Here is a 27,522-nt window from a genome sequence, read left to right on the forward strand (position 1 = left end):
TCTGAATAAAATAAAAATAGTGAAACCAGGAGCAAATACGTCTCTGATACATATAAGCTAACACTCACACGTCTCCTGTAAGGGACTGAGCAGGATCCTGCCTCTCTCGGCTTCACTGTCTCAAAAGGGTCTCCTCCAGATTAAAGCCTAGTGAAACTGTGAGTCAAACTCTTCCCAATTTCAGGTGGTGAAAGCCAGCTGGGAGCACAGACCCGTTCTGCTGCCTGCCACCGCTCTTCGGCAGGGGCTGCAGTCCCCCTGACTACAGGCTGCGCCTCTGTGAGAGCAACAGCTTCTCGAGGGTATGATGATACACACCTAAACGCTGTTTTTCATGATGTAAAACATGCAGACATTTCAATGTTCTGGAAGGTTTTGGTAACATGCATTTTAAGAAATAAATCTCATCTAAACTGACCATCTTTACAGTTGTTATTATTATTATTTGAGCAGCCTGGTCTAGTGGGAGGCGTCCCTGCCCAGGGCAGGGGGGTTGGAACAAGATGATCTTTAAGGTCCCTTCCAACCCAAATCATTCTGTAATTCTATGATTAATCTTGAATCCATTTTTTAAAAATTATTTATCCCATTTTACTTGTTCCTACCAATGTAAGAGCACTTATTCTATATTAGACTACAAGTGACTGCTCCCCGGAGTTCAGTATCGCCTCATTGTACTTTGACGTCTGGTCTGTGACATTCATGTTACCTCTTTGAGAGCTGGTATTTACCAGTGGTTTGAAAGAACCCCTTTCGAAGTCTCTCACCATTACTCTTGCAACAGTAGTAGATCATACTCACCAGTGAAGTTGCATTTCTGCAATTCCGCTACGAATAAGGATTAATTCCACTAACTTCCCAGATGCTGAACTTTTGGGACGTATTTCTTTCGGTCATACCAACCCAATCCACAGTTGTGCCTGGTTGTGTATCTACTATTGGATGGGAAAACGGAGAGAAACATTTTACTGTGATGCTGTCATCTTCTTTGGTAGAGCTGGAGATTTCAGGTGTATCATCCCTTCAGCTTCTTAAGATTGTTCATTCATGAAAGTTGCAGAGTTGTATTATTGGAAATATTCACTGGCCCCATGTTTTGTTCAGAGTCATCAAAAAGCATCTGCTGCAAGCATGACAGCCACTAAATGATGGCCTTACATTTTGCCTTGCCTTATATTTGCAGATGGAAATGTACCCCATAAAACGTGATGCTCACTACTTGCTTTGTAATGCTTTTGCAGCAAATAGTATTAACTCACGTGCTATGGATTCTAAATTCCATACTGAGTTTCATTTTAAGATGCAGGCTTCCCCAGGAAATATTTTGAGTAGCCAGGAGAGGTCGTGACTTGGTGTTTCTGTTGACACAAGCCCGAAGCTGTGCACTGCTTCCAGGGAGGCGGCTTTTCCAGGCTTCCCCTTCCTCAGCGTCATCTCCTCAGCCTCCCCAGCCACGCTTCCCCAAGCCCCAAAAGAGCCAAACTGAAGCAAAATGCTCAGGTTTAGCTCAAGAAAGCTCAACCATTTGCTGCACGAGGCCCTGCCTTTCCCTGTCCCCTGGACATCACTGGATACATCCAGGGATTTCAACTGCCTATGCAGAAAAACCCCACAGAAGATGACTTCGGCTGCGGTTTTGCAGGCAGTTCGAGGCAATATAAAGCTGCAGTGATGCTGGGAGCGGAGGTCCGAGCCTCACGTTACTCACATACTCCTGCCCTCGCTCGTGCTTTTGTTCTGAATCTGCAAGGCCATGGGATGAGTCCAGATCGGAGCACTAACTAATCTAGCAGAAAACAAATTCCTCTCTTTTTAGAGTTAGCGTTCATTTGGATTGGCAAATCGCTGCATTCCTCCTCTAAGCTGACCTTTAAAAAAAGTATTTGTTAAGACTGAATTCATCCCCTAAGATTTACAGCGTGCTCTTTGGCCCTCTGAAGGCAACTGCACGCACTCTGCATCCAGCCCTCCCCGTCTACGCTCCTGCGCTCCTTCCGCAAGGCAGCCAGGCGGCACCCAGCACAAAGAAAAGATTTGTCCCCACACAGGTGCAGGCTCACGACCTGCAGAAACGGACACGGGGCTCTGCTGCCCCAGAAGGAGATGTCCCGGCCTTCCCTCTGATGCCGGCCCACCCTTCCCACCGTGCGGCCTGGGCGGCAGCGAGGGGTCGGACCCGCTCACGGGCCCTCCCAGGGTGGGCGGCTGGAGGGGCCAGAGGCCTCTTCTCTCTCGTTCCTTCTCCATGGGAAGAGTAAACCAGCACCCAATGCCATTAGCGGGATTATGGCCTCTACAAAGAAGAGGAAGTCCAATTTCAGATTTGATGGTACCTAGGACATTCAGAGCTGCACGTTCCACCCCCCCCGGCCCCAGCCAGCTCTGAGACCACTGCAGAGGCCAGAGCCACCTGCCCTCCACTGCCTGCAAAGCTGGGATGTTAAAGTAATTAAAAATTAGGGCAAAAAATGGTCACCCGTGGAAGAGTCAGAAGGTTCAAGTATGTATGTGGATGCAATAAAGCCTTAACAATCACAAACCACAGTTGTTAGTGCTTCTCTGCAGCGAGGGAGTGGTTTTTGTACAGCTCTCCATCTCCCTTTGCATACAGTACAGGGAATCCTTTTCCAACATTTAGGCGCAGCTGAAGGCTAATCAAGATCTCATAAGTTACCAGGCCTCTTACTGTTATTGAATTTCCCTCCATTTCTTATCTTGAGTAGCTATTACGATTCCAGGTATTCAAGTAAACGTCATTCAGAAAAGATAAGGTAATAATCCGTTGATATAGGACCCTTGTATTTAGATTTCAGCATATCCAGCTCCCTGTTTATGTTATTAGCCATGGTAGAAAAAAGGGGGTTTAAATTACCCTGTATTTCCTTCTCAGATGGTGTACAGAATAGAAATTACTCAGCAGATGTCATCTATCCCTCTTCAGCAACAGAGAGATTTGTCAGGGTAATTTCACCTGCTTTCCTCAGGAATGCCAATTTGGGGGGGGTTCACCCCAAAATGCCTCCATTAACATACCCATTATACCTCTTTCAAAGGAGAGATGAAATGACTCATATCTGTTTGACTAAGCTTTGAGAAAAAACCCCTCTTTTTAGAGACAAAGTCCTCTAGACCTCAAGGGAGGCATCTCATTCCTCCACCCTCCTCTCCCAATGTTAAATTCTTAATATTAATAAAGGATTAGACATGTAAACCAATGTTCTTCAGAACAAATGCTGCAAAAATTACACAACCTGCTAAATCTATGCCAACTGATAACAAGCGTTCCCTTTCACGTTCAGAACTTCTCAGGAGATGCAGAGCTTTGCCACACAACCTTTATTTGATTTCCAGTAAACCAGACAAAATAACTACTCAGGGATACATTCATCAAGCCCTATTTTGATTTGAGCCTTCCCTTAAACGTCAGTATCTTTTCAAATGGCACAAGAAATACTCAAGGTCCACGTGTCATTTATAATCACCAATACAGAAAAGCAGTTTTGAAACGGGCGTACCAAGAATTTCCCAAGGAACTGTGGAGGAAACAGTTTCCTCAAACTAAGCAAAACCCACCCAGGAGGGATAAGCCAGTCCAGCAGCTGGCTAGGGAGGTCCCTTGTCCTCCATCCCGACGCTCCTGCCTCCTCTCCTGGATGTGGGGCTCTACCTCCTCCTCCCTCACACCAGCTCTGAAACTCGGCAGACTCCTTGCTGATCTGTTTCAACCCTAAACCAGCAGAAAATACCATATTTTTTTTTCCTTTTTGCCTGGTTAATAAAATGCATCAACCCCCAGGGCAGATGTGTCGAGCGCCAGAGCAGGCTGAGGGGTGAGTAGACCTTCTGGTGGCAGTGGACCAAGCACCCGCCCCCAGCCACGTGGAGCAAGCTGGGAGCAGGGTGCCGGGGTGCCCTGCCGGATCAGCGACCCGAACCGGCTCGGGGAGCGGGTCAGGAAGGGCCAGGGAGGAGCCGAGCGGAGAAACTGCTCTCTTCTCGTGGAGGCAACCTGCTACATCACCTCGAGCACATCATTTTCATCCCAACCTTCCACTTACTTCTTCGGCAGATGAGCGCTTACGGGTCTGGCCGTGGTCATTCAGGATATTCCTGCCCCTCTCTGGGCAGGTACCAACCAGCTGCAGGGTTGGCAGAAAGGACGATGTAACTATACTTCAGATGCAACAAAGTGGGAAGCCCAGTGCCTTCGCCTTAAACCACTGGGGAACATGAGTTTAAGCTGAAGGGTCAGAAAGTGAAGTTTCAGTTTCCAGAGCTAATGTGCTGCCAAGGTCTGTAGGCTCAGCAGGCAAAACCTGAAATGTCCTGTCTTATCAATGACGGAGCGCCACCGCCTGAAGCTCTGTCAGGTAAGAGTCACACTCAAGGTCAGCAAGAAAAGACAGCCCACACAATCAAAAATATATAGTACAAGTCCCTTAGCTTTAATGCTATACTAGCCAAATGAAAAAATAGAAGTACAGCTCGATCATAAACAAAAATGAAGTCCTGGACCTCCTTTGAAAATGAGGTTGTCAGATGGATCCTTTAAAAAAATAAATAATCCATGCAGCACACCTAATTGGGATGGGATGACGTGGGGGCAGAAAATGGGAGGAGGGCGATGATTTCTTTTTCAAAGTAATGTTAAGAGTCGTATTGGACATTTAAATGAAATTCTGGAAAAGGGCTCATCCCCTGTCGATGTATTTAACCACTGAGGCACTGGTTTGCTGCGTCCTGCATTCAGCAAATACAGCAGAGAGAGGAGCCGGTAGCCTCCCAGCTCCTCCGCTGGCCGTGAGCCCAACGCAGACCGTGCTGCAATTCCAGCTTCCACACCTGAACTGGGGGTAAATCGGGGGGTTCAGCGAAACCAGCTCATGCTTCAACCGGGATGCACCAAGGGAAGCGCAGGATTCCTGTGCTTCGTGGTGCCCTGCTGGGAGTATTTTTGGTGGTGCGCACTCCCTTCAGCTGCGTGCTGAATGGGGTTTAACTTGCGTCAGGGAGCAGCAAACCCCAAAGCCCAGAGAAAGCAAAAGCACCGGAGTTAGAGCACACCCGCTCTACCCAAAGAAGGCAAACCAAGAAAACCCAAACAAATAAAAATGCCCCCAAGAAACTGAGAGGGCTAGGGAGTAAAAAATCATGCTGATTCAATACATTTGAAAACCCCTTAATGATCACACCAAGCCACGTTACATCAATTCCTATTTCAAGATCTATGCATCTCTTTCTACGAGTTTAAGTCCTTGGTGCAGTTTCTTTCAGATTATCAACTGAAGAAAGCATGCAAGACTCAGTCCTAACCAACAATGAGTAAAATCCCCATTTTCCAGATCCTCAAAGTCATGTTAAGTGTCCCAACTATTGCGAAAAATACCCCATTTCCAAAGGGCAATAGCAGAGACCTTAAACTTCCTTCTCGACCCAAAGCTCTTGAAGAAAAACAGTTTATTTTTATGCAGGGTTTATCCATTTATTGCAAGGTAGCAGGAAATTTCTGAATGCCCTGACCAGCTTTACGTGCTTTGCTGAATTTTGAAATGAAAGCAAGAGAATATTCGCTTAAATCAACAACACAAGTCACCAGTTCAAAGGTTAACACTTGATTGTGCAGCACAAGAAACAGACACTTATCTTCCCAGTTCAAGGACTTGTCATTTTTCCCAACAGCGGCACGTAACGCCGCTGCAGACTGTTTTGCAAGGATGGAAACAAACCAGGGCGCGGGGCGGGCGGCCCCAGAGCATCACTCAGGTTGGAGCAGTGCTGAGGGCGGCCCAGGCCCCACTCTCCCCACGTACCGGCATGCCACCAGCCCGCTGGGAGACAGCAGTGGGCTGCCACCCATCCCGTCCTGGCAGCCTTTCTGAGACAGAAAACGCTGGCGTCGACACCGGCGCGGTTGTGCTTCACATGGGGCAGCTGCCGTGAAGAAGAAGAAAGCTTCCAGGGTTCTTCTTCCAGCCGGGAGACACCAAAGCCAAGCCCGGCACCCTCACCGAGATCCTGCTCAACCAACAGAAAACGGCAGGGAAGATGAAAGCGCTGCGCTGATGGAGCACAGCTGTCCTGGAGAAGTGAAATATAGCAATAAATAAGGTCCTTATCTACTGTGGCAAGGAAAAGGCAGGCTCAGGGGAAGAGCTGGCAAGGGAGAGAAGTGAAAAACATACCTCTGGAAGGAAGAAAGAGAAGCTGAAACTAAATGAGACACGCACTCCTAATTAACGCAGTTTTAGTCGGACAATTAGTTTCAAAATCCCAAAAGTGAGTTAAGACACCAGCTTTACACACGGGTCAAACCACCAGCTGCTCTCTGTCCCCACAGAACACCGGCCAAACACCTCCTCCTCACAGACACCGGACCTCACACACACCGGGCAAGGAGCTGGGCGTGCTCGGTGCCATTATGCAGGCAGCACCAAAAAGAAGTTTCTTCAGAAATTAAGTTTAGGAATCGAACGGAGCAACTCTGAGCCAAAACGTCAAACTGATCCATAAAAAAAAAAAAAAAAAAAAAAAAAAAAAGGCAATTGCTGAAGCTGGGCTGTGTTGTCATACATTGCTTACGTTTGTTTTAATTTTAAACTGAGAGTCAGTCCAAGGTTTGTTACACAAACATATGGCACTGGTATTACATTCTACCTTGTATTTATAGCAAGGGCTGTGACAGTCCAGGCAGCGCAGGGATGCCATAACGTTAACATTTATTATTAGTATGACAAAAGAACACAGAAACCAGTAGAAATCATGACTTAAACGTTTAAGGGACCGATTAGAGTAAGGGACAAACTGTGGAGTTATTAGCGAAAATTCCTCCAGTACTAATGAACGCAGTCCCCAGGCTGCCAAGTATTTTGTTATATAAATATACTCTCAGAAAAGTAATTTGTTTAAAACCCCAGCCCTGAAAACTGATTAACACATTTAATGCTAGCCTGATTAACAGCGATATGCCCTCGGCTGGGTGATGGGAGCGTTGAGGCAGAAGTCCGCATTCCTGCGAGTGAAGAGGAACAAAGCTTTTGGGACACAGGGTAAACCTTAATTATGCCTTTTTATTACCCAAACTGCCATTTCCTCCTTACCCCGCACCAGCCGGGAAGACTAATGGCACCCTCACCCAGCCCCACAAGCCATGCCATTGATAAATGCCATTACTAGATTTTTCCACTCCAGCTGTTTGAGCTACAAGCATCAAAGGTTTCATCCTTCACCCTTTAAAAAAAAAAAATATATAAAATAATAATAATAAAAAAGTAGGATACAGTACACTGCTAACGCTAGTACTCCCGAACTTTCTGGAAGCGTTTATTAGCTTTGGCCGCTGACCAGTGATTGCTGCAGGAGTGAACTGGAGCTGCGGTGCAAACTGGTTAATCTGTAGCTAGACGTATTTGTGACTGGGGGGGGGTTGGGGGTGGCGTTCAGCAAGAAATACTGGCTGCCTGGCAGACCGGGCTTCGACAGTCTGAAGGGTTACTGTGCTTTGCTAATTTTTTTTTTTTTCCAAAAAAATTTTATTGGGAGAACTACAAAACATTTACAGTACAAAGTTTACAGTCTCACACAATTTGTAGTGAACTGACTCCCGAAAAATATATTACAACTCGACTTATCCTTTAGTTACATTCAAAACATACTTCTGTTAAAGTAGTCCAAAGAGTACATAGTGCTCAATCTGTACCTATGTACAAACAAAACTAAGCTACTGCTCATTCATCCACCGTCCAGGAAAGTTTTGTAAAACTCCCGCCTTTCTACACAAGGAAAAAAAAACCCAAAATTACAAGTTTTGGAATTCAATTAAACAAGGTATGTTCAGGTACTGCATATAAAGTTTCAGATCCAAAGATGGCCTCCATTCTTAGAAAATAAAGAGTGGCAAAATTTTGCTCTGTAGTTAAAACCCATCCCTACATTCAAATTATCTCAAGCATTAAGAAAAATACTTATTTGGTTGAGAGATATTTAAGGCAAGCATGGACCCTCAAGAAGGCACTGTGAGATATAACACTGGGACCCCCAATTATTGCTACATACTTTGAGACTATATCACAGTGTGATTGGTGGAGTTAGGCAACAACAAATACTTTTTGGTTACTTTAAACACGTCTGAATTAGATTTGCCACTTTGAAGTCCGATTGGTAAGTCAGTCTTTTTTTTTTTTGTTTTCTTTTTTTCTCGTTTTTCAACTCGGACGGGCTACAACCATTTACATTCTAAAAAAAACCCCATAGAAATTCCTCAAACTACTTCCACAGCATCGAGACCGATTTCTATAAAGAAACCATGCAATCTTTCAGATTTACGTAAACAAGGAAAGAAATTAATGAAATAAATATTACATACAATCTCTTAAATTAAGAATTTTACTCATTTACAATAAAATAACCAAGTGAAGTTACAAAAAGGCATATATTACTGTGAAAAGAACACACTCCACATTTCGCCGATTAATAATGGCAATCATAATTTAAACATAATAAAAGAATATATATCTATTGCTTTTCATCATACCCGATAAATACAGTATGAACAAATTACCAATGTATACTTTTCACAAGATAATAAATAAGTTAAATAGTTTCATATTGAGTTGTGTGCAGTGACTCATTCATGCAATCAACTCAAACAGCTAAAAAAAAAAAATTTAAAAAAAAATCAGCAGTTATTCTCCAACAATTACAAACTAAACTCAGTTGAGTGCTTCCAAATAAAGCAACAACAAAAAAGAATTGTTCTAAGCCAAACATCCACTAAGTGGTGGCAATGGAACCAATATTAAACTTTGGAATGAAGGTTTTAGCATTTGTTATAATAATAATATATAGATATATAAAAAAAGAAGGTTGTTATCAAGGCATATTCTTGGCAGGATGTTGGATTTTTCTTTTTTTTTTTTCTTTTTTTTTTTTTAAAAAAAAAGCTTATAGGTTTAGTATGTTCTGTGTTTTTATCTGAACTGGATTGAAAGACAAACTAGTTTGTAACTTTTTTTTGTGTCTGTGTGTTGTGTGTGTGTCTGCAGGTTTGGAGGAGCCGGGCAGGCAGGACTCAGGCTCCCCGGATTGTTTGTTGCTTTCTGGTGGCGTCTTTTTCTAATGCTTTTTTCTTTTTTTTGTGTGTTTGTTTTCGAACACGGATGGAATGGCTGCTGCTGGTGCATATCATAACTTGTCTCCAAAGAATAACAACAACAAAAAAAAAAACCCGAAAGGAAAATCCCCTTCTTCCAAGGTCTCTCTATAAAAATAGGTTTGTTCAGTTCGTGTCATTTGCCCTTTTGCAAAAATGCTTTTTTTGTTTTTTGCTTTGTTCAGCTCTCGGTGTATATATAGATAAGATATATATATATATATATATAAAAAAAAAACAAACAAGAAGAAAAGGATTCACTTTCTTCGCTCGGCAACTTACTTGCTGGGCGGCGGCCCCCCCCCCCCGGCCCCCCCTAGTCGTCGGAGATGGAGAGGCGACTGAAGATGGGCAGGCGGCGACCCGAGTCCAGGCTGGGCGACTCGGAGCCGCTGAGGGAGCCGGAGCTGAGGGAGCCGCTCAGGTAGCTCTCCCGGTCGGAGAGGGAGTCCGGCGGGCTGGGCGGCGCGTCGAAGACGGGCGACTCGGAGAGGCGGCGGAGGGGCTGGAAGCTGAAGGGCGGCGAGGCGGGGGGCGGCGGGCAGCCCCCCCCGGGGGGAGGCGGCGGCGGCGGCTGCTGCTGGCAGCGGTAGTAGGCGGCGGCGGCGGCGGCCGCGGCGGCGGCAGCGGCGAAGTTCTGCGTGTGGAGGGCGAGGGGGGCGATGAGGCTGCCCAGCTCCTGCCCGGAGAAGGCGAAGGCGTTGTTGGCGCAGGGCGGCGAGAGCAGCTCCTCGCAGTAGGAGGAGGCGGGGGGCGGCGGCGTGCGCGACCCGCCGGGGCTCTCCAGCAGGGCGGCGTCCAGGCGGCCGCCGGGCGGCGGGGGCGGCGGCGGGGCGTGGGGGTGCGGGTGGTGGTGGTGGTGATGATGGTGGGCGGAGAAGCCGGAGAAGCTCAGGCTGTGGTGCAGCTTGGGCCGCTCGCCGCCGCCGCCGCGGGGGTGCCCGAAGCCGCCGCCGCCGCCCCCCAGCGGGTGGTCGCGGGGGGCGAAGGCGCGGAGGTCGCCGGTGCTGCCGGCGGCGTGCGGGGGCGGGTGGTGCGGGTGGTGGTGGGGACCCGCCGCGGTGGCGGCGGCGGCTGGGGGGGCGGCCGTGCCCCCGCCGGGCGCCGGGCGGCGCTCGTCGGCGTTGTGGATGAAGTGGCAGCGGGGGCCGTAGGGGCAGAAGCCGATGGTGTGGAAGGTGCGGCAGAGCTCGGTCTTGTACTTGGGGTGGCGGGTGAGGCTGCGCAGCTCGTGGAAGCCGTGGGCGAACTGGCACTTCTCGCCGTACTTGCAGGCGCCGCTCTCCTCGAAGGGGCGGCACAGCTCCGTCTTGTAGCGCGTCGAGTTGATGGGGGCCCCGCCGCCGCCGGAGCCGCCCCCTTTGCCGGCCGCCGCCTGCTGCTGCTGCTGGAGCTGCTGCATGAGGTGCTGGCTGCGCTCGCCGTTCTCGCTGAAGGAGCGGTCCCGGAACTTGTTCTCCTTGTTGAGCAGGGCCGTGGGGCTGCTGCTGCCGCCGCCGCCTCCGCCGGAGCCCGTCTCCTTCAGGCTGCCGAACGAGGAGGAGGAGGAGGAGGAAGAGGAGGTGGAGGAAGAGCTCGAGCCGGTGGGGCTGGGGAACTTGGAGCCGCCGGCCAGCGCCGGCAGGTTGCTGGTCGAGTGCCGCCGCAGGAAGCCCGGCGCGAAGCTGGAGCTAGGGGGGGTCACCGGGGTCCCCACGGCCTTCTTGTCCAGCATGCTGCTGAGGTTGGTCAGAGACTTCTCCGTCTGCCGGGGCGGGGGGAGGGAAGGGAGGAAGGGGGCGGGGGAGACAGGGAGCGGGAGAGAAGAGAGGGTGTTGCAGGGTGACCGCCAGCCCACCGACACCGCTCCCGCCGCACCGCGGGGGTCGGGGCCGGGTACGCGCCGCCCAACCGGCCCCGAAAACGGGGTGCGCTGTGCCGGGGCAGAGCCGAGGGAGCCACCCCCCTCCCCCCCGCCCCTTGTAGACTGCCCTCCTTGCACAACTTTTTCAAGAAGTTCCCCCTGGGCAACGCAACACGCTGCAGACCGGCTCGGCCCGGCCCTTCCACAACTCCACAACCTACAGCTCCCACCCCCAGAGCCGCGCAGGGAGGGCGCAGCCGCTCCGCGCACCGCAGCCTTGCATCAGCCGCCCCGCCGTGCCGTGCCTCCGCCCGGCCAGCTGTCAGGCGCACACCCGCCAGCCGCCATCCCCGTGTCCCGGGCGGGCGGGCACTGGCCTCCCGCCCCCGCCGGGGCCCGGCGACCGTTCCCCGGGGCGAGCGGTCCCGCAGCGCCGTCCTGCGTAGCCGGCGCTGGCAGCCCGGGTCACTGCGCTGTGCTGCCTACCTTGCACAAGAAGTCAATGTCGTAGAAGGCAGATAATAGTGTCGTCGACATTTCTAGATCCTGTAATGGTCGGAAATACAGGAAGGACCGAAAGATCCCGCTCTCCTCGGAGGGTTTGGAAAAGCCACGACTAGATAGGAGGGGGCCGTTTGCTTGAGATCCGAAATAGTCCCCGTCTCCTTCCCGGCGGGACGGCGGGTGCCGGGCCGAGGCGGCGACGGCGGCTGCACAGCAGCGAGCGAACTGCGGGAACTCCGCGGTGCCCCGCGCCGCCCCCATATAAACGCCGCCGCGGCGGACCGCGGGGGCGGGACCTGCTCCGCCCGCCCCGCCCCGCCCGGCGGGACCGCCCCGCACCTCCCCGGCCCGGCCGCCCCACGGGACCCAACGGCCGCCCCGCCGCGCTGCCCGCCCTCGGCCCCCGCTGTCCCCCGGGCGGGACGGAGGGAGCAGCGCAGCCGCCGCTGCCGGCGCGGAACCGGCCGGGGCAGAGCAGCGCGGCGCCGTAGGGGGCTCGGTCCGTGACAAGCGCTCTTTTTCGCGTCCCTCTCCCAAATTACCGGCGCTCCCGCGGTCGCTGCCCCCCCCTCCCCCGGCCGGGAACTGGCCGCGCAGCCGCCGGGGCAGCCTCCCCGGGCGGGCGGCGGCTGCCGCCGAGCGGAGGCGGGCGCGCAGTGCTGGGGGAGAGGCGCGGCCGCGGCGGGGACACCTCTCCTCTTCCTCCCGCCCCACCGAAAATAAACTTTTGCCACGTAATTGATTTGAAACAAAAGGTCGGGCCCGCTCTGCCCCGGCGGGACGGCGGCTGGGCACGGGCCGCCGCTTCCCCCCCTTTCTTTTGGGGAGTTCGGGTTTTTTTAAAATCGTGTTTTTCTTTCTGTTTGGAGTGCGGGAGGGGTTGGCGGGCAGGCGCAGAGGAGAAACGGCCTTAACCCTGCACCGGCCGGGGTGATACGCGACCCCCCAGCACCGGTCCCGCACCCCTCCCACGCCTCCCTCCCACGCGCACTCCCCACGCCTCACCCCCCGCCAAGGTCCTGTGACCCGCCGGGCTGCGCCAGCCGCTCGCCCAACCCCGCCGCCGCCCCCGGGAGCCCTCCCGCCGCCTCCGGGGACCGGGGCGGGGGGGTGCGGCACGAAGGCAGAGGCCGGTCCCTGGCGGCGGGGCTACTTCCCCGGTCCGGGAGCGGGGCTGCCGTCCGAGGCGGGGCGGGAAGCGCCGTGCAAAACACCCTGGTCACCACCCCCCCGCAACCCTCCCCGCGGCAATAAGGCTGCCCAAAAACGAGGTGGGAAAGGCGACGGAGGCGGCGGCTCTGCACCCCCCGCTCCCTCCGTGTGTGTCCGTCCGTCCTTGGCTCCCCCAGCCCCGCGTTTGATCAGCCCCGGGACAAATGGGAAGGGGAAAACGGACGGGCGTGTAAAGTTTTATTGCCGCTGAATCCAGCAGAGGCGTTTGATCCTTTCTAGCTTCCGAGCCGGGACGTCGGGCCCTGGGAATCCGAGGGTGCAAACCTGACCACGTCAGCAGCCGCCCCCCGCTTCCCAACGTATTTGCAAAGGAGAGCAATGGAGGCGGGGGTTGGTGGTGAGGTTGTTAGAGCACTTCGCATCGGGTTTTCACACTCGTCCCCTCCGCCGCCATGCGGCTCACGCTCCCATTTGGTTCCTCCTCCCCCGGGGCTACGGGGGGGGCAGCAGGCGGGACCCGCCGGACGCAGTCCCCCTCAGCCTGGGGGCACTGGGAGCTCGGCTGCACCTCCCGCCCCTCCCGGGGACCGCCTGCGGTCCGTCCCACTCCCGCAGGAAGAAGCCGGGGCTGCGAAGTTAGGGCTGAGCTTGGCAACAGCGATCGCAAAAAATAAACAAACCGCCCGGGGAAGAGGCGGGCTGGAGGGTAAAACCCCCGACCTCGTTTCTTCCCCCGTCCCGTTACTTCTCTTGGGCAAGTCCCCCGCTCGCCGGGCGCTGTTGGAAGCGGCGCAGCCGGCCCCGCTTCCAGCCCGTCCCTCCCCCGGGGAGGGGACGGGACGGGACGGGACGGGACGGGACGGGACGGGACAGGATGGCGGCGCGGGGATCTGCCACCCCCTAGTGCCCGCACCGCCGGCAGCGGGGCAGCCTCCCTTGGCGGGAGGGTCCAGAAGTCAATTCCTCCCCCTTCTCCCTCTTCCAGCCCTGCCGAAGGGTTGGGGCTCCCCAGCCAGCAGCAGGGCGCTGCCCTCCGAGGGGAAGCCACCTGAAAGCGGGACCAAGGGGGATTCGCGCCATAAGCGGCATCGTTTCCCATCACCGGGCATCCTTCCCCAGCGCCTCCGCCCCGGCCCACCCGGATTCGCTCCCCTGCTGACCCCAGACCGAACTCTTCCTCCTCCCCAAACATCCCTGTGATGGAAACATCACCTTCAGCGCGGGTCCTGCCCGCTGGTGAACTGAGTAAACGGTGGTTGATGATGATAATCATGCAGGGAGCAGCGTGTCACCATCATTTGGAGGGACACTGTGATAAGTTGACTTTGATCGAACACAGGGCAGATAAGTACTCCGGTGTAAGATCTTTTTCTGCAATTGCTGCTCAGGGTTTAAAGGTTCTCGATGGAGTGGTTATACAGTAACCACAGTCAGCAGCAGTGTGTGGTGAAATGGATGTGTGCCGATGCAATTTTTTTTATTTTATTTGCTCTCTATAAACTAAGGCGGGATGACAGAGGCCTCAGTTGCATTCTAAAACCATGATAAGGAAGACCGAGTTTTCGAGCTGTTCAGTTTACTGATTAACGAGGTCCTCAAGGCTTCACAAAGTTACTTCAGTTTTATGGTCGCCGTGGATCTACTGCTATGCTGTTACACATCTGCATTTATCCATTTGTTGATAATATATAAGCATACACACTTTAAATTCTGGCCAATAAAACAATTGCCAATGTTACTAGAGAGTCTTACGCTAACCACCGACACGAGCAAGGCCACACAACCGTACTGCAATTTCAATACTATACAAAGTTCTGTTTGTTTTCGACTAAAAGGCTGTTGCTACACTAGTTCAAAAATGCTGGCAAGGTGTGGTAAAACCGGCAGCTGTTAATTAATTGTACAGGTCCTGACTATTTTTAAGAGTGGCTTCCAGACATAATCTGGGCTGTTCTTTCCCCAGGAGCTCAAAACAGATGCGAACAAATTAATTTTTAGCCCAGCTCACAGCGTGGCTTGTTAAGCTGGGTAACGCGCGTTCTGTGAGACACCTTTTCATCTCAGATTCTAACATTTCCCTTTCGCCTATTAAATAAGTAATTCACAATGAAACGTGAGACTTTAAGTAACCCCGAATCCTGGAGACTTACAGAAAATACTGAAACTTTTGCTACTAAATTATTATTTCTTTTAGCAGCGACTTTGTCTTGCGCGGTTTTCAGATGTTCACCTAGCCTAATTCGGAAGCTTATCCTGCTTTACAGCAGATTCTTATTTAAACTCAAGAAGCGGGGAGCGCAGGCACCGCAGCCCCCAGCTTACTGCGAGTGGCGTGGGCCTGTGCCTTGCCCTGGAGAGGTTAAACCAGACCCTGGCGAGGCTAAGCCGGACCCCGTCAGGGCTAGGCCAGACGCTGCTGAGGTCAAGCTAGACCCCGGCAGGGCTAGGCCGGACCCTAGTGAGGTTAAGCCAGGCCCTGACTGTCCTAGCCCCGACCCCAGCCGGACTAGGCCGGACGCCGGCGAGGTTAAGCCGGCCCCCGTGTGGGCTAGCCCCTACCCCGGCTGAGATAGCCCGGCCCCCGTCAGGGCTAGGCCCGAGCCCCGCCACTGAGGCGGCGCGAGCGCGGGCTGGGCGCGCGCGTCGGGCGGTGCAGCAGCGCCACCTGCTGGGCCTGCGCCGCAAGAGGCCGAGCGCCGGCCGCGGGAGGGCGGCTAATTACCGGTATCCTCATCAGGATGGACGGCCGAACCGCGCCCACGCACAACGACGCGTCGGGGCTGAAAGCGAAGAGCCGTTTATCGGGCACGTTCCCCTCCCAAGGCGGCTGGAATAACAACAGGTCTTTGTTTTGGCTGCGCCCCGCGAGGCCCTGTCAGCCCCAAGGAAGGTAACGTCGCCTTTTAAAGTAACTAGTTATTTTCGTTGTCTCATTTTCATATTGGAAACCAACTTAAGATCCCAGAAAAATACATTTGCAAAGGACAACAAACCTTTTTGTGCTTCCAGCAGGCAGGCTGTTGGGCATGCGGTGTGTCCCCCTCCCCAGAGCCACCTCACCCGACGGACGGTGACAGCAGCAGCTCCCTCCTGAGAGCCAGCGCTGCGGCACCAGATCCAGCATCTCCCAAGGAAAGCCAGAGCTGTGGCACCAAGGTTCAGCATCTCCCTCCCGAGAGCCAGCGCTACAGCACCAGATCCAGCATGTCCCAAGGAGAGCCAGTGCCGTGGCACCAAGATCCAGCATCTCCCAAGGAAAGCCAGAGCTGTGGCACCAAGGTTCAGCATCTCCCACCCAAGAGTCAGCGCTGCAGCACTAAGATCGCTCTGGGTACACGTCGGGGGACCTCATTCCACCAAGGAGGGCCTTGCTTTCTAGGGCTGCTTCCAGAGGAAGGTGTTTTGAAGTAAAGATGAAACTGTTTTGTTTGCAGTGGAATAGCTGCTCTGTTTTGAATGCAGCAGTCTTCCTTTTAGAGCCATTTTATTAAAAGGAGTTATTTGAGTTACAGGAAAAAAAGAGGCATGCAGAAGTCTAACTAATGCTATTTCCATGTTACTACCAAGGTTATTACCAGTGAGAATCCTTGCCTTCCTCCAGAGGGAAATGCAGTTAAAGTTTAAAATGTAGTCTAAAGATTGTCATGGACAAAGAAGCCAAGGTTTGTTTCTTTTCTTTTAGAAACACTTAAAATAAAAAAATACCATAGTAATTTAATAATTACCATTCTACATCTTGAAAGGAGACAAAAAAAAAATAAAATCAATGTTTCCTTGGTATTAAAATACAGGAGGTAAAAACCCAGGATAAAACGTAACACAACTACAGGTGGCCTGCACCTGGATGAATGGAAAATATTAGGTTTAGCTGCTTTACTTCCTACAGTAGCTATAATAAACCATGCTCAGCTGAATGAAATTAACAAATGCATTTAAAAGGAACAGTCTCCCACAGCACATCTGAGAAAAAAATAATCAACAGATTCATATACAAAAAAAAATGTGGGTTTAGGCTGAATACTGAACAGTTTGTTGCAGGTTTACTGGAGTCATTACATCAATCCCTTATTCCTTGAACATCACTAGAATTCAGACCCCCTGCCCATTTAGTAAAATGTGTGCAGCTCCCTGAGGATGAACTCCTAATACTTTACTTGTCCAGATTTTCATTTTTGCAAGTATCGTCAGACTTCAGCAGATTTAATATTTTAAGGCAGACTGATATTCTCTCATTTTGAATAGCTAATCTTGTGAATTCTGTAGTTTTGGAAAATTCTGGAGTTGGAGGTAGCTCTCTAAGAAGGTGTCCAACAAGCTGGGCTTGGTCCAGTGCTATTCTTGATAGTCGATTAAGTTCTCTGTGATCTGGTAAAGTTAGATGAGTCATTGATATAAGCAGTAAAAGGTGCTTACTGAGTTGGCTGACATGAGTCAACTCCTCTGCCCAAAAATTCACTTCCCCTTTATCAAACAGGTAATCATCTTCTTCCTTAACAAAAAGAAAAACAACAGCGATTAGAAAATGACTTGTGGTCTTGATAATAGTGAGAAAATTATTAAGTATATGAAAGAAGATATACAGAGAAAGAGTGAGAATAAAGGCTGTTACACAACAGCTTCTTTATAGCAAAAAAAAAAAATAATATTCATATACATCATTTTTCAAAGGTTTGGAAAAACACAATTAAAAATTTTCCTACTTAGCCAAAGAAATTTTACCTTCAAAAATCAGGCAGTTATGGTATAACTCTTAGAAAACAGTGGAAGTAAATAGTAGTCCTAATCCTTAACATGTGCTTGCCTTCCCCTGTTGAAACTGTCTTATATTTCACAGAGACCTCTCTGTAACTGGTATGGTAATTTGCTATATCATGGAGCCTTTTGAGTGGATTAAATAGAAAAGGAAAATTCTATCAGTCGGTGAAACATCAGAAAGGCATACCTAAACCACAGGCTTAAGAAAAGATTCATAATATATTTCATAGGTCATATTAATTGTCAACAAACTTCTCAAAGATGTAGCTGCTCCTGCTCCTTCTGGTTTACCTTTCAGCATTATTTTGACTTTTACAGTCTTTTCAAGACAAAGAGAGCACAGTGTATTACACAGCATTAGGTTCTTCAGAACCAGTGTGGCAAAGGTTTTCTTTAAGTAAATAATCCTTCTGAAGACAATGACTGATGTGAGCGAGGCTGTTTCATGGGCTATCCAGAACCAGTCACATGGAAGGTGGTGCAAAGTTACCAAATGTTGAAGTGACACCTCTGGAAAAGCCAGCAGTTGGGAGAACACCGTTCTTGAATGCCAGATGTGCCTGACACCCACGGCAGCAGTTTAAATTCAAGGCAAGCCATCATCTGCAATGATACTGAATGCAATTATTTACAGCCTCAAAATGTTTCAGTCAGCAATGATTTGTTAAGTAATTGTTGGTTTATTTCAATGTTTGCTTGTTGGTCTTTTTAATTTTATGCTGATGCTGCCAGGAAACAGCCATCAAACTATTTATTTATTCTAAATATTGTCCCTGTGGATTTTTTTTTTTTTTTTTAATTATAAATCAATTAATACTGGAATAGCGGTCATCAGGCTTCAACAGATGAGATACTTCATTCTATTGCACAGGACTGCAGAAATGTAGCGATCCCAACATGAAATAGGCAACGGTTATTAAAATTACCGTAGCTGAAGTCTCCGAGTCTTCTTTCAGATTGCTGTCTCCCAGCAGCCACTCCAGCAGGATCAGTACACCAGCACGGATCTCCCCCCACCGCTGGAGCTGCTCACACAGTACGCCAAACGCTAAATCCAAGGCCATCGGAGCATTCACTATCCTAAGTGCAAACTCTGTTGAGAGGAAATATGTGTTACAACACATAGCAAGACCACAAACATTTTCAAATAAAATCAGCACAAAAATTATTTCTTGAAAACAGATGCTGAATTTACACAAACACATTTAGAATGATGAATTATACTGCAAATAAGTTAGATGAATGTTTACTTCGGTGTCACTTGGGGCCTTTTCTCAATTCCAAAATAATATATGAAGCAACTGAAAATGCTGATGCTTAATATTTTTTCCTGCCCATGTACTAACATTCATTAATTTGGGTTTAAATACACAAAGATGTCTGTTAGAAAAGTCTCCAGAGGCAGTCCTGACACTATTACACGGTGACTGTTTTCACAAAACTGCAGCTGTGCATTAAATCCGATTTGATGATTCACTGGAACTCAAAAACTACAGCACATTTTATGTTTTTAAACATGAAATAAAAATGGGATATAAAATGAATCACTGTTTGGTGTGCAATCTCTTTATATATAAGAAGATATGTATACACACATATGTAAGAGAGATCAAGCATGTAAGACAGGCTTAGAGAAGATGTTAAAGAAGGGAGAGGCAGACACTGTTTACAATGCCATCACAAAGATATATTTATACAGGTTTTGCTGTCATGCCAGGACCATACACAAAGCCATCATCCACTCCATATTTCTTCCCTAAACTTCCCAACTGCTCTCAGTTGGGCAGATGCTGTTTTAACTGTGTGGTTCCTAGAGTTGCCCTCAATAATGGAGTACATGAAAATGCCAGAAGCCCTGTTTGCAAGAGAACTCCAACAACTGCATTCACAGGAACAAGGCTCACCACTGGTAACATTAATGCAATTTTTCTTTTTCTAATGGGGATGCAGGAAGAGGACTGGAGGAGGAAGACCAATGAACAAGCCCCTGTAAAATCCCTATTACTGTAGAACAGATTTTGACAAAATTCATCCTTCTCCACAGTCACCAGCAAAAGAAAACTGTTCACTAAACGGTCTGTCTTCTAAGTAGTGATATCATAAGGACACGTCAATCTTGAAGGCTGTCCTTTGCGAGCAGAAACACAGCAGAGTCAGAATTATTTGGAAAAAATCAACACGGACATGCAAGGCAGATCTCACTTTTGTGACTGAGTGTATTTAAGTGTTTCTCACAAAGCAAAACAATTATTGACATGCAAGAGGCACAGCAGCGCAGCCGAGACCCGTCCTTCACCACCCACGTTCAGAGCTGCAGCATGGACTTCTATTCTGTAACACCTCCCGAAGCCTCACGCCAGCTGCAGGTTTTCTAGAGTACATTGGCACAGCAGAGAAATGTACAGTAAAACACCGGGACTAGGGAAATGCGTGTGCCAACGAATAAAGAAGCACGGGAAACAGCTAAGAGCAAAACAGGCCAATGGAAAGATGGGTACGTGGCATTTGACAGAGCAGGCAACGTACCAAGGACATCGGGGAGGATGAATTAGTATTTGAGACCACGAGAACAAAGGACCGCAATAAGGAAGGGAGTGAAGGAGAAAGAACAGATGGTCCCTTCTTTATCTTGGAGTTAGATGAGGGTAAATGGAAATCTCCTTGAACGAGCAACAGGAAGGCAGGCAGTCAATCTCTTGGTGACACTAATAATGTTACATACGCAGTTTGTCTCTGCTAGACAGTCAAATGAAATGTTCAAATCTGTTTTCTTCATGTCGGGACTTATCACCGTATCAGGACATCCCTCAGCTTTGTCTGTGAAGGAGAGCTTGCAGGGGTGCAGTGCGATATTCCCACACCATTTCTTTTAGGTATTGGGGGGTTTAGGTATTGTTTTTGCTGACATTTCTTTCTAGGACTCGCCTTTTTTTTTTTTTTTCTTTCAAGAAAAAAAAACTTGCTTTCTCTGTTGCTGTGCCCTACTTGGTACCAGTCTGATACTTCAAAGAATGGTTACAATGGTTGTCCTCTCTGTTTTGATTTGCTTAGGCTCAGGTAGAAAACAGAGTTTCACTCAAGTGCCAAAGGGACCTTCTCTCCTCAGAAATACCAGCAATCCTCAGAGCTGGAAGAACAGAAATGAAGACAGAGCACAGAGTTCTGAGCCTGAAACATCCCAGCTACGAATGCTTACAAAACGCAACATTTTAAACCCAGCTCTTGTGAATTCTGATGATCCTTTGGAGTTTTACGGACAATTATGATTATCAATATTTATGTAACATCTCTTGCTTCTGTCACTTTATTTGTATTTGAATATTTAGCAAATTAAGTGATGCTGGGAGCTAAAACCCAAACATGTTATTTCCCACTGCTGTCTTCCTGAAGTCAGCTGTTGCTTCAGAGAACTGATTATAGCTACAGCTGCAGATATTTAAAATACCTGCCATTTTCTGGAGCCTTTCTTCCCTTTTAAGATTTAGACTCCTTAAGTATAAATATGGTGATGCGCTCTCTGTGAATGAGAACACCGGACTACTGAGAAATGCACCAAAGCATGTATTGGGGCCTCTAATTCTCTTATTACACGAACATGCTCAAAACTGCTAAGAGGTGGCAAAACAAGTAACACCGAGGTACTGCTTAGACTGAACTTGCTTGCTAGCAGTTTTTCAACAGTGTGACACAGAAGAAAAGTCAGTTTTGTGGTCACGTAGCACGGCAATCTTATAGGGAATCCTTGTGTCGCAACAAAGGAAATGGCAAGATTTTTTTTTCTTTCCCCACAGAAAAGAAGCAAAAAAAGTTACCAGAAAAACATGTAAGGCAGGTCTAACACACTGGAAAAACGTGAAGACCTTGAACACAGTACTGACCCAAAAGCTGCCGACCACCCTTCTGTGAACTGCAGACACCGTTTAACTGATCAACCAAACTCATGCATCAGTTCTGATGCTGAGACCAGGAAAAAACAAAGCAACATCACTTTGATAATGCTGAAACTTAGGCTTCAAAAATTTGTGTAAGAGCCTGCCTACCTTGGGTTTTGTGCTAGAGAAGCTAGCACAGCCACCTCCTGGTACTTGAGGTGTTGACACAGTTTGAACAACAGATCATACTCTAGTAGATGAAGAATTTTCGCTTCCACCTGCCCATCCCATCCCTCTAATGCACAGCATCAGGAATAGCTCCATGGTTTCTGAATCACTTCCTCAGCTGCCATTACTTAGAGAGCGCACTGACGTTAACTGACTTTGATACCAGTTCACACAAATTTGATGCTAGAATAGTTCAAGATCAGATTTGGGCAATGCCATTGCCACAGGGACAGCAAAGAGATGGAACAAGTATCCAAAAAGGTGTATCAACTCCCTAAGCTTGGAGTGCTGAAGTAATACACATAAATAAGAGCAAGCAAAGTTACATACATACCCACGATTTGATAAAAAATGCTTTCAGAGGGGGAATGTTCAATTGCTTTAATGATCCCCAGCTCTAAAAGTAACAGCAATGGATGCTATAAGCATGTATAGAATCTTTTAAGATACCAACAAAAGGTTACGTCTTCTAAAAATAAACGTATGTGTCTTCACTGACATATTAACTGTTTACAAAAACTGCTCCTCACATCATCATTTGCCTGCAAAACAGGGCTGATTCTCAAGCAGCCACACATTACACATGATGCTGTGTTCATGACTCACACTATGACTTCAGAAAGTGGTCTGAGCAAGCCTGAAGTTCACCAGGGGCAAAAAAGGGCAGGTGGCTCTCCTCTCCCTGCAGTCCCCTTGGGCCAACGGGCTCCTGATGCTTACCTCCAGCCAGCTCAGGTACTCTGCTGATCACCTGGTAAATTAACGCTCAGGATAGCAGAATATGAATTTGGCACGCAAGTCGGCGCGTGGGTTCTTCCGCTGGGCTAGCAGCTTAGCTGGTTACCCTGCAGTCAGCACTGGTACAGCTGGGAGCCGGGGAAGGGAAGATCACAGGGCAGTGGGGGGGAGGAAAGAGGCCAAAGGCAGAGCGAGACCTTCCCGTTCAGCAAGCTGGTAGTTCAGGTCAGCCACAATCCAAAACTTCCCCATCAGAGTCATGTAAACAAAATACTAACAGGGATGATTCAAATGACTGACTATTAATAGCCTTTCATAATGCAAGTAACTATTTAAAGTAACTGAATAAAAAATTTCAAATGACAGATTTCTAGAAACCATTCACATCTGATTACTGGCACAGGAACTAAACCAGCAGAAATCAAACCTGAAGACGTAGCGCTTACAGAACACTTACAATACAGTAGTGGTCCTACCCACAGTTCTACAAACTACCAAAACTGTGTTCAACTTATCAGTGTTTAAAATTCTAAAACACGTATATGTTCCAACATGCAAAAACATCACGACCAAGATAAGCATCTTACTACATAAGCCACTACAGGGGCTGAAATACAAAAATTTCTCTGTGCCTTAAACAAGTAGTTACAAGCAGAAGAATTAATACTACTCCTTGAAATGAAAAACAAAAGATAAGAATCAGGTACTACATGCTTTTTTCATTTTGAGGAATTGAATTTTCATAAAGGGAAAGGGGTTAAGTACTGCAGTGTTTTAGTCTTTGTGAATCCACCCACATAAAAATTAGACCTCCCACATACACATTCATATACTCCAAAAGCTTTGATCATGCCAGATGTAAATATTTCTTCTAGTAGCCTATTAAGCGTCCTCCAACTATACAATTGTTCTCTGTTAAAGCCTTGGTGATATTATGGGGAACTGAAAGGATGTATTAAGAGCGCATACACAAATTTTAAGGACAACCATGATAAAATATAGGCAAAATAAAAAAGCAGAACATATTCCTTGCTTAACAAAGCATTTTGTAATTGGTTTTATACTGGAAATGGTTAACTAAAGGCAATTTTAGATCAAAGCGTAAGGCAATTTTTGTAAATGTATACTGTGTTCAGAACAAACATAAAGAGAAGTAAAACTGAGAGAAGCTCAGTGCAACGGTCCTGAGAGAAAGCCTCACAAAAGAACGGTGTACTAACAGCAAGGATGTTTTCAAGGAAAACATACAGGATAGGTTCTCCAACTGAAATTACAGAAAGTATTTTAGGTAGACCAGGTATACTCTAAATTGGTAACGTATTTTTTACTTTTTTTGCACAAAGTGATGCCTACCTAGGTATAAAAATGACTACATCACTACCAATACAGTACCTCCTAACACCCTGGTAAAATAATGTGGTATGCTTGCTTCAGAGAGAAGCATGGCCATTGAATTCAACAAAGCCCACACTGAATGACTGCTTGACAAAACTGGAGTTTATCTCAGGTTTTCTGATACATCACCATAACAAGATGTTGCATATCAAGCAAGAGATCAGGTTCCGATCCAAATGGCAGATTCAGCATCACAGTCACCAATACCTGCAATATTAGATTTGCAAGTGGAAAATTTCACCTATTGCATCGCCAGTTCCTTTTTGTTGCATTGAAGGTTTTATTCTTTTTGGTGTTAAGTAATAATCAAGTTTGCCCCTAATCTCGACATATCAAGTATAAGAGAACTGAGTGCAGCATTGCTGCAGAGATATTTTTTACTTAAAATACTGTGTTTATGTATGCACAGGCTTCACAAAACTTAAAAAGCCTTCAAATTTAAAGATTAAAAGTTTCCCACTGGCCTAACCCAAGAGCTAAATAAGCTGGTAAATAAAGTGAGGTTAGAAACCAAATTTCTTACATTGAAATAACCTGCTTATATGTTCTACTTTGAGCTAGACGGGAATTGTGCAACTCTGGAGCAAGGCAACACTCAGGTGTCTTGCCACCAGAAAAACATCAAGAGAGAAGAAAAGCAGTAGCCGTGGAAAGAAAGTAAAGGGGTGCTTATATCCACCCGGTCTCCACAAATAATGTTGAAGTGCTACTATCCTTCTAGGCACTAAGATTAAGAGAGGACAACTGAGAAGTAAAACTAACAAAAAACCAAGAAAACGCAGAAATGGTAACTCTTGTGTCCAGATAGCTGGCAGATGGCTCTCAAAAGGGTGCTTGTTCATTGCACTGTGTCAGTTTAAGTTACAAACATCAAACTTTCCACTTTTTAAAATGACCATTTCTGTAAAATCTAATATATAAGCAGATTCCTTTTTATAGTGTTTCATAAAATCAAAGGCGATTAGATCATTTCTATCCTCTCGAGAAATATCATTCCTTAGATGACGTACAACTACTTCATCTGTTTTCCATCTTCCCGCCTGAGCCTGTTTTATAGCCGTGCTTTTTCAGGATGACTTTAAAAAGAGGCCCTTCCTGACATCATGCAACACGATGTCAAAACACAACACTATTACAAAGCAAACTAATCAAAACTAATTTCTTAATAGTTGCAGACTCCGAGTAGAGTGGCGGGAACGCGGCTCTCAGCTTTGACTTTGATTATAAACAGATCTGAGTTAATAACATGTCTGATTATGACGGAAACTTACAGCTCAGGACCGAGCAGAAAATTAAAGTTCCTTCTTGAAAAAAAAAGCACACACATATTTATCATCTTTTCAAACCCTTTTTTGGAATGTGAACAGAACAATATTTTTCAACTCAGTAACTTGATTTCCCCCTTCCCTCCCCCCCCCATTTTAAATATATATGTGCATACATAAGCTTTTCCCATGCAAGCCTTGCCTCCTGTACTCAAAGGGTTTTATTACAAAACAACCACAGCTCACAGATCTGTCAGAGGAAATGAGCATTTGGACTTTACCACTTGCATTACCGCTTCTGCAGAACCTCCCCCCCCAAAGCCATGTTCTAATTTAAACAACGGAAAAACAATACCCCCTGCACAAACCCACAGAACGCATGCTTTTCCTTTTGAAAAGGTAAAAAATAATACTATTCAGCTAATTGTTTAAAACACTGCCAATGAGAATGGATGTTTTTTAACTCAAATTATGTATTTTTTGGGGAAATAAAAGGATATATACCCACAGTTTCAAATTAGTATCACCAGAACTAAATATACGACTGAAGACTCTTGTTATTGGCGTGTTCCAACTCAGGAACTTTTTGCTTAGCATTGATGAAGATTACTGAATGTGAATGAGGTGTGTGTTACAGCTGTGCTGTAGGAACACAGGAGACCAATTTATCTTTAACATAGCTGGGATTTTAGAATAATATGTGCAGAATGGTGGTGAAGGGTTTGTTATTTAAGGGATAAAGGAATAAGGAAAGGGAGGGTCATCAATACAGAAGACTGTACACCCAAGTCTTCTCCGCACCATAGCTGAAAACCAATATAATTTGGAGTGAACATGCAAATAAGTAAAAGCTATTTTTAAAGCAGTAATAGAAAGGCAAGCTCTCCTTCATTGCTATGGAGTCAAAGCCACGACCATCACAGCTTGCATAAGGAGCCTATCAAGATCTGTAAGCTGCTGTCCTGTTTACTCACTTGCAATTAAAACGCTGATAAGAAAAAATCCATTTAATAGATTATTCACATGAACACTCCATTTAACATTTACCGCTTTCAGACTCCAGCGCTGAGCACATACAATTATTTTTCATGTATTCTTACTTAATTTTCAAGAGCGTAACTACTCATAACCTTTACATAACGGTGCCACTGTATAATTAATAGAGCTACATGAAGCACTGCCAGTAAATAATCAGTAGCCAGTCTTTGATGGATGAGCTGATTCTAATTCAGTCCATTCACTTTCAGCTTTAATTAGTGGCATTGTATTCTACAAAGCAAATGGTTCCTTCATCCATGTGATGATCCAACGTTGTATAAGTGCACTGAGAACAACTTGTAAGGTGTTGAAATAAATTTGGAAATACAAAGCAAAAAGCCACAGTGACTGCACATTCTTATATAATGTAATTCTTTAAAAAGACATAAGTAATATTAAGTTCCCACTGCAAAAGCCACTGACTTTAACAAGTACCATACCATACACACCAATAAATCTTGTCAAGACAATTACGAGATTCAATGCATTAGTGATCTGAATTACTAGGTGCATGTTGGTGGAATTTTCTGCAAGACACAAATACAGGTATAAAAATGCTATGTATTTCTACACGAGTATTGATGCAACACTGTACTTAAATTTTCTGGTACTACAACCCTTGTTCTAGGTGCCTGCTTGTCACAGCTGGTGACAACTGCTAAGCAAACTCTTCACTTTTGAATTACTGGAATTCAGAGTCATTTTAGATTACTGGAAGATCATCTAATAAACATGCAAAAATTTGAACTACTCAAGACCACTTAGGTTACAATATGCTTTGATCTTGTTCTACATTTTCTCCCGAATGACAGTTGACATCAGTATGACTTATCCTTTATCCTGCTTTAAAGGGTGGGACAATGCAGAGCTGCAGATTCTTGCAAACTGTGGCTATTAAGAATGTCAGAGTAGAGAAGACACTTACTAACTTACTACATCTGATCCAGGTGTACGTACAACTTACTGAGTGCAGGTGTTTTTGAGCAGAATAGCAAAAAGCAACTCGGGAATCTCAGCAACTCAGTTGTCATATCTGTTCTGATACCTTACAATGAAATAGTATGGGGAGAGACTGTTTTCCAGATGATTTGTATGTAATTTTGATCATTGTTTCATATTACTTATTAAAAAAGGGTGACATTTGAAATGAAGTGACTATAAAATTGTTCTTATGGAAAGCGGCATAAATCTTTTGTATAATAATTTATGACAAAAAGGTTCATGACATATTCTCCGCTTCTTTATTGGTCAATTTTCTAAACCCATCTTCCTCAGCATGTAAGAGCACATACTTAAAGAGCAAAACCGGACAGAAGGTGTTCACTACACAAACACTTGATGAAAAAAACCCCCACACTAACACTTACATCAAAAGCTTCCAATATTGTCCAGATAGAAAACATCTGAATAAAACAAAGAGATGAAACTTGTGTGTAAAGAACGGCTCACATTCTTTTTATCTGTTTGCTGACATACACGTACATAGATACACAATGCCATAAAAATACCATTAAGTTTGCAAACACACCGTAATGTTAGAAACTACCAGGACCGCAAAACATT

The 27,522-nt window shown here is 46.9% G+C and overlaps 2 protein-coding genes across 8 annotated transcripts in view; both read right to left on the bottom strand.

Annotated features, from left to right (window-relative positions):
• Positions 1-8,364: 8,364 nt before the first annotated feature.
• ZFP36L2 (ZFP36 ring finger protein like 2) lies at positions 8,365-16,223 on the bottom strand. The gene is made up of 3 exons (XM_054194710.1): positions 16,047-16,223; positions 11,478-12,308; positions 8,365-10,892 (listed from the first exon to the last, which is right to left on the bottom strand). Exons 1-3 carry the CDS (start codon positions 16,221-16,223, stop codon positions 9,465-9,467), a joined length of 2,436 nt encoding a protein of 811 aa, XP_054050685.1. The 3' UTR covers positions 8,365-9,464.
• A 583-nt stretch (positions 16,224-16,806) lies between these two features.
• THADA (THADA armadillo repeat containing) overlaps positions 16,807-27,522 on the bottom strand; it is a 170,012-nt gene continuing 159,296 nt past the window's right edge. For all 7 annotated transcript variants that reach the window (XM_054193736.1, XM_054193734.1, XM_054193740.1 and 4 more), the window contains 2 exons: positions 18,350-18,516; positions 16,807-17,157 (listed from right to left, as the gene is read on the bottom strand). In XM_054193736.1, coding sequence (XP_054049711.1) covers positions 16,819-17,157; positions 18,350-18,516 — 506 coding nt within the window. In that variant the 3' untranslated portion in view covers positions 16,807-16,818. The remainder of the gene's footprint in view (positions 17,158-18,349; positions 18,517-27,522) is intronic.

The sequence above is a fragment of the Rissa tridactyla genome, chromosome 3 (assembly GCF_028500815.1).
Source record: "Rissa tridactyla isolate bRisTri1 chromosome 3, bRisTri1.patW.cur.20221130, whole genome shotgun sequence".
Taxonomy (NCBI): domain Eukaryota; kingdom Metazoa; phylum Chordata; class Aves; order Charadriiformes; family Laridae; genus Rissa; species Rissa tridactyla.